Source organism: Salvelinus alpinus, chromosome 10 (assembly GCF_045679555.1).
Source record: "Salvelinus alpinus chromosome 10, SLU_Salpinus.1, whole genome shotgun sequence".
NCBI lineage: Eukaryota > Metazoa > Chordata > Actinopteri > Salmoniformes > Salmonidae > Salvelinus > Salvelinus alpinus.
This window is the reverse complement of record NC_092095.1, coordinates 32,168,746-32,175,877: the sequence shown is the minus strand read 5'-3', so window position 1 is coordinate 32,175,877 and position 7,132 is coordinate 32,168,746. Positions and strand designations below refer to the sequence as shown.

Genomic DNA, 7,132 nt, shown 5'->3' with positions numbered 1-7,132 from the left:
TATTACAAATTTCTTGACATTTCAATAGAACAATAGAACCTATTTCAAAATTGTCTGACAGCAATTATTGACCTTGGCTGTGAAGACCACTAATTAATCTTTAAAACATTTTTTTTGTCAGCATCACTGGGGTTTGGGACAATTTCTTTTCACGTTTTTATAAATTGAGTTTCAATGATTTAGATGCATTGAAAATGGATACTGAACACATTTGAATGAGATCTGTTATTTTGTTAAAATGTTTCTGATTGTGGAATTCCCAGTTTCATAAAGCTTATTTTATATAACACTAGATTCTGGAGACTTTTTTTACAAGGTTGAATAATTGACTGGTTGTAGCCTATAATAGGCCTAATTTATACTGTATCTTTGCAAGTGTTGCATGAAAATGTGTTGGTAAATGAGTCACCATCTGTCGATAATTGTAAAAATGTTGATTCTGAAAACATATACCTGTACCTATGTTTGTCCTGTACAACCGCGGGTTGCTGAAATTCATACTTTCAATCTCAACTTTGATCGAAAACAGACTTTTTCCTAATTTGTGTTGCTCAGCTCAGCACAAGTGTGCTTGTGCCAATTGAATCTCAGTTTGTAATATGTCAAGGCCGCTACTTCTCCAGATGAGCGACACAAATTAGGAAAAAGTTGGTTGTATAATATACTGAACACAAGTATAAACGCAACATGTAACAATTTCAATGATTTTATTCAGTTACAGTTCATATAAGGAATCAGTCAATTGAAATATATTCATTAGGCCCTAATCTATGGCTTTCACATGACTGGGCAGGGGTGCAGCCATGGGTGGGCCTTGGAGGGCATAGGCCCACTGGGGAACCGGGCCCAGCCAATCAGAATGAGTATTTACCCACAAAAGGGCTTTATTACAGACAGAAATACTTCTGTTTCATCGGCTGTCGCTGGTCTCAGACGATCCCGCAGATGAAGAAGCTGGATGTGGAGGTCCTGCAAATTTTAGTGGCTTTTTTATCACCAAGCACAAAGTACACCTGTGTAATGATCATGAAGGTTAATCAGCTTCTTGATATGCGACAGCTGTCAGGGTTATCTTGGCAGAAGAGAATGGCCACTAACAGGAATGTCAACAAATTTGTGCACAACATTTGAGAGAAATAAGCTTTTTATGCATATGGATTATTTCTGCGATCTTTTATTTCACCTTGTGAAGCATGGGACCAACACTTTACATATATTTTTCAGTATATAAAAGTTGTATTAAAAGTATGAATTGTATCACCCTGCTGAAGGACTGTAGTTGTACAAGACAAACATGGGTACAGGTAAGCATTTTCAGAATTGCCATTTTTACAAGTATCGACTAATGGGATTTCAATGTTACTAGCAAATCGTGCGAACAGTTATCAATACTCAACTCCACCTCCATATAAGAGAACTGAGTTGAGTGTTCCTCAGCAAGCATGAATGAGGTCACATGTCTACCTGTCAGCGGGCGCACTCATGACAATCTACGATAGGCCTACGCATTTGCTGAATTCGGCTGAGTTTAAGTCTACTTTGCTTTCATTACCGCTAGATGGGGGTATAAAGCAACAAAAGCAGAGCGGTTTCGCCACGAACCTAAAGGCAACCATCTTCTAAAAGGCACATTTAAGACCTCCTAGCCCCTTGGGGTCGCTATTACATATGTGCAGTTTTGGGTGCTTGCCGAGGGAGGGAGAAGGAATGAATGGATGCACTTGATTTTATTTTCCTGTGTATGTGTGTTCGCACTGGCCGGCATATGCAGTCATACCCGCGTGGAGGGCGGTAGTTGTCCTCCAAAAAACAAGAATCCACAATTATAAAAAATAATGCAATATTATCTCTAGTTGGATGTCTATTACTATGAAGTAAATGTTGAGTATGCACTTGGTAGACATGTGTGCGCCATGAGATGAGCGGCGTAGAAAGTGCGTCTTTGCACCTTTGGGAGGTGTCAGTCGAAAGGGGGTGTAAATCATGCACACCCAGCCACAACAACAATAAGGAGGAGCCACTGGGCGGAGCTGGAAGTCGTGGTTAGCACTCCCCACCACATTTTTACAACAGCACCACACACCCGGCCGGAGAGTGAGGAAACTCCCCAGCGGAGTATTTAACTACAGAGGTTTCCTTCAGACCGGTATTTGGTCAAATAGCGTATGTTTGTTCGCTAAATGAAGACTGAGACAAAAGCCCGAAGACCCACACAGGTTGCCCGCATCCCCCCAGACTCCTGCGTGGCCCTCCAGACGAGCGCAGCTTGCCACAAAGCGGCGGTACCTCCGGTGTAGTGAACATAATCCTGTTGCTGATATTGTGGGTTCAACATTTGTTGGTTTAAACGCTTCATATGACTTCTGGTTATTATTTTCAGTGCAAATAGTTATTGAATGACTGCCAATTGTCGGTTTTGAATTCCTAAGGTCGTTATATTGCAGTTTGTTTCCGTAGCCTAAAGAGGCAAGAGAGATCACAAAGGTGGCTAATGTTAGCGACTAGCTCGCGACACAAACGAGTTCCATCTCCATACGTAACTTCGAAAGGTCGTTCGGTGTGCTTACACGGGACTATTCGCATTAAGCAGCAGAACACACATTTGTAACGGGGAGCCAAATACTATTTGCCTAGTTAGTTGGCTATCTTGCTGGACAGGCCAGCTTCCTTGTATCAAATAACAAATGGGCTAGTGTTAGCTAACGCTGACTGAGCTGCATTTAATATTGTCGCACAAGTAAGGAAATGAAGACGTTCATTTAATTTAGTAGTTTTTTTAGATTATCAGTATGATGGCATTTTAATGAGAATTGACTTTAAGCTAACAATCAAGGAAGATAACTTTAGCTATTATATTTGTATGTATCAATCACATTTTAGTTTGATTTGAGTCGCTGAGAGCCAACGAAAAGGACTGGAGTTGGGATATCAATTGACGATCGGAATTAATTCTGTCCCTGGTTTTAACCGGATTTTTGGCCTCTTTGGATCGACGTGGGAGCAGCGGGATTTCGACGTCCACTCTTATCTGTCACTGTCGATATTTTTTCCTCTCCCTCCTCCCCCACAACCGTTCCCCGTTTCTTTCTCCGATGCGGATTGTTGAGTAGCACCGGCAACCAAATCAATACGGCAGCCGGACATGCTGAAGTGTATCCCTTTGTGGCGCTGTAACCGCCACGTCGAGTCGGTGGACAAGCGACATTGTAATTTGCAAAATGTCCCCGACGAGATATTTCGCTACAGCCGCAGTCTGGAAGAGCTTCTCCTCGACGCCAACCAACTCAGAGATTTACCCAAGGTAAGCAACCAGTGGTTATAATTAAGCACACATTGTGGCCTATATTGGCCGTCCAAATCATTATCATGCACGGTCAAATCAAGGCAAGCAACCATGAGAAACTCCCAAGGGACAGGTGGCTGATGTTTTGATTGTCTGCCTGTCACGCATCTGTAAACATGTGTTAACTTCATCAGTATTTAATCAATTGAGCATAGTAATTAACTAATACAGGAAGAACATTGTTTATTTGGAAAGTGGTTTAAATGTCAATAGTTCATATTCCAAACACTGTCTTGGGTGAATGTTGTAGCTACTTTAATATTCTGGGGGGTTATGACTGTGTACACCAAGGTATGATGTTACCTGTATGTCCTATTCTTGCATTGGATAACCATTGACAATGGGAATCAAAGCAACTGGGGTAGGAGGCTGCCTGCTCTCTGTTCAGATAAACACTGATGACAGCAGGGAGTAGGAATCAGAGGAGAAATGGGCCTCTTTCTGCCTTTGGATGCTGCAGTGGAGTGGGCGTGCTGCATGATATCAAATGTGTAGACGGACTCAGCAGATGAAAGGAGCTGGCTGGCACCTCACTATGTTGCCTGCAATAACTGCATGATCCAGTGGGATTGGAAACGGCCAGTACTATCTGGAATCCTTGGGATGTCCTTACCCTAAACCCTTGCCATAGCCCTAATCATTTTACATTTCAACTTCAATGGGGTAGGGACGTCCTAAGGAATCCGGTTAGCATGGACCGATTGGTAACAGAGGGAGGAGGCTTTTGTGTAATGAGTCTCCCTCCTCCACCCACCCACACTCCTCCTACATGAAAAATCACCAAGGCTTTGCTTGCATGTCCCTTGTTTATTTTAGGGGAGCTGGATAGTTATCTGGCCATGCAACATACTCATTTACACCAGAGCACTGGGTCGGAACAAATTGCCTGACTCGTCTCAATTTGCAGATGTGTTCATTGTCCTGCTCCAGTATAAGGGAATGGCTGTGGAAGATAATGGCGCTCAAGACTTAATACTAATTATAATACGTTTAAGTTGTAAAGCGCATTTATCAGACCCAAGTCACACCAAAAAATAAATACAATCCAGAACACAGGCAACAATCAAAGCTATATACAGATGTCGCCAGATCCAGGGGACATGAGAACAGAATTAGGTGTTTGAAAGCTTTTCTGAACAGCATGGTCTTGAGCTGGAGGACACTCTGCAGCCCTAATAGTGTCTGGAACACAGGAGGTTGGTGGCACCTTAATTGGGGAGGACAGGCATGTGGTAATGGCTGGAGCGGAATGGGTGGAAAGGTATCAACATCAAACACATGGCTCCCATGCCATTCCATTTATTCTGTTCCAGCCATTATTATGAGCCCCCCCCCCCCCAGCAGTCTCCACTGGTCTGGAAGTGCGTTCTGGAGCCCTGCAACTGAAAGCCCTGTCACCCATAGGTTTTAGTGTGCTGCGGGGCTGGTGAAGTGAGACAGACCTGGACGAGCGAGAGTGAGTGAGATGTGCTGCTGCCATGGGGATAACAACTGCCCCCTCTCATTGAAACGACAGAAATTCAAGGCCAACCGTGGTACTGCAGGCATTGTTTGCAGAAAACAGGATCCCCCATTATAGTGAATGGGGAAATGTCAATCTTTGCTTCTAATACACCAGATGCATGTCCTTGAAACAATTTATTTTTAAAATCGCACACAGAAGAAGTTCTAAGGATTATTTAGTTGCTAATGGCAGCTTGCAGAACCCCGGTCGGCCTTCAACTTGAGTTACTCAATGAGAGGGGGTATCACTGGGCGCTTGCAACGACACTCCCTGGAGTAGCTCAAACTTCACATGTTATGTCTCCACGAGACGCCATCTTAATCGACTTCCTTTGGCTTCAATGCACTACTGAGTCTTCACAGGAATGAATGGTAATCTTGTGATCGACGGCTTTGCCCATTCTTTTTAGTCATTGGGTTCTGCTCAGAAGTTCTGAGTCAGGCTCTCAGACATGGCTAATGTTGTACATTGGTGGTGAGGAGAGTAGCAAGTTGCGCAGGCACCAGTAGTGTCTGTGTCCACAATCCCAGGTCATAAGGAGCTACAGTTAGACAACAGAAGAATGCAAAATCCCTAGCAAGAGTTTGAACACCATTGTAAGTAGTTACTTGTAAATAGTCACTTGTAGGCCTAAGTTGTAGACCATTCTGTTGAGCCCACTTGAGTCGTGCTCTGAGTCCCAGGCCATTCTGTTCAGCTATGATTTTACTGGATTGTGTTTACAATCTGGTTTGTCACCCTAGACCTTAGTCTTCGTGTCTCTCACATGTTGTCTTTTAGTTTGTACCCAGACGTAATGTTGACGAGAGAGCGTGTGTGTGGTTGTTTGTGCCGACTTCGCCAATGGACGACTATTACGAAACATGTGGTTATGTTCACTGGAGGAGGGACTAAGACGGATAAGGAGGGAGTTGTTTAGGGGAGCAGCTCAGTATAGCTCTAAGACTCACAAAAGCACACACAGACATCCAGTTGTTTAATATTTAATCTGGCTGCTAGTTAGGCTAGATGCAGACTGGGGTTTCCTGACACAGATCGAAGCTGCAGGGGGAGGCTGTACCCAAGGGTGCATTGCCTGGCCTGCTTGACTCAGCCCAGCCACCATGAGCCTGGTGGTGCAGGAGGCCGTGAGGCTGGCAGAAGGCATATAATCAGGGCCGCTAACGCACACCAATAGACCCCTGTTCACAGCGCTTGCTTAAGCCGAGAGACAAATATGGTGTGACAGAACAGCTCTAGCGCATGTCTGTAGTCGTGTTGCGTGCAGACACAAAGCATATGGTCCTCTTGCCTGCAGTCCTAGGAGGGCTTCGGCGAGAGGGGGCCATCAAAGGTCCATGCAGGGTCATGAATGTGGAGAGAACCCAGCAATAAAAGAACGCTCTAATATAAAATGATCGCCTGTTCTCATTTGGGCTCCTTGTCCTGCGACGACAGCTATTTATGGCATTTCTAGCTCCCTACAGCGCCAATGTTTTTTGTTAACAAATGGACAGTAGGACTGGCCCTTCTGGGGCGTATTTTGCCCATGGTGCCTGGCGTGCTTGTTATTCAGATGTCTCAAAAATAATAATCAGGGCATATCAGCATCTAGTAACTTTTAGGCTTAATCAGGAAACGTCCCCTCTGTGGTTATTCCCTTCCAAAAAGGTCTGTATTAATTGGTCAATTTCCTGGTGAACAAGCAAACCATTAGGCAACAGCAGTTCTAATGGTTTCCATGTTATGGTTTCTAATGGTAAATGTCCCTAACACACACGATACATATTGAGTTTTCTAATCGTTTTATTGAAAAACACAACGGCCGTGCGGCTTGTCACATTTTATTCACTAGCCCAATTCTCCATCTCACTTTTGGGCTTGTAGGAATAGTCTTAATATGAGAATTGCACCGTATGGATAGCCCTCACAGAGTTGTCATTTGACTATTCAATGTGAGTTGGGCTAAAGCGTTAGGTTGCTAAGAGAGGGCAAACTGAATTGCGTTCATTGAGGACTGGCTTAACTTGTGAGAATGACAGCATAATTTATTTTTAATCATGAGTAAATGTCATTTGTTTTCTACCCAAAGTTGCAAAGATAATGTTGTGTTCCATTTAATAAACAGCAACATTTTATAAAAGGTTGTGGAAGTAGCAATACTCCATACTACAGACATAGAGAACAGATACTGTATGCTGGTTGTATATTGTGTACTGCAGCGGGATTTTTTAACCTTTTCTTGGATTCCTCATGCGTTACTCAATGGTAGGAATACGTTTTGTTCAAATGATCGGATATAGGGT

At 43.6% G+C, this 7,132-nt stretch overlaps 1 protein-coding gene across 15 annotated transcripts in view; it reads left to right on the top strand.

The window, feature by feature from the left end:
- Window positions 1-2,051: 2,051 nt before the first annotated feature.
- Window positions 2,052-7,132, top strand: part of LOC139531912 (protein scribble homolog) — a 107,590-nt gene continuing 102,509 nt past the window's right edge. For 12 of the 15 annotated variants that reach the window (XM_071328875.1, XM_071328864.1, XM_071328863.1 and 9 more), the window contains exon 1: window positions 2,052-3,301. In XM_071328875.1, coding sequence (XP_071184976.1) covers window positions 3,143-3,301 — 159 coding nt within the window. In that variant the 5' untranslated portion in view covers window positions 2,052-3,142. The remainder of the gene's footprint in view (window positions 3,302-7,132) is intronic. The other 3 variants (XM_071328876.1, XM_071328874.1, XM_071328873.1) reach the window with 1 other exon arrangement.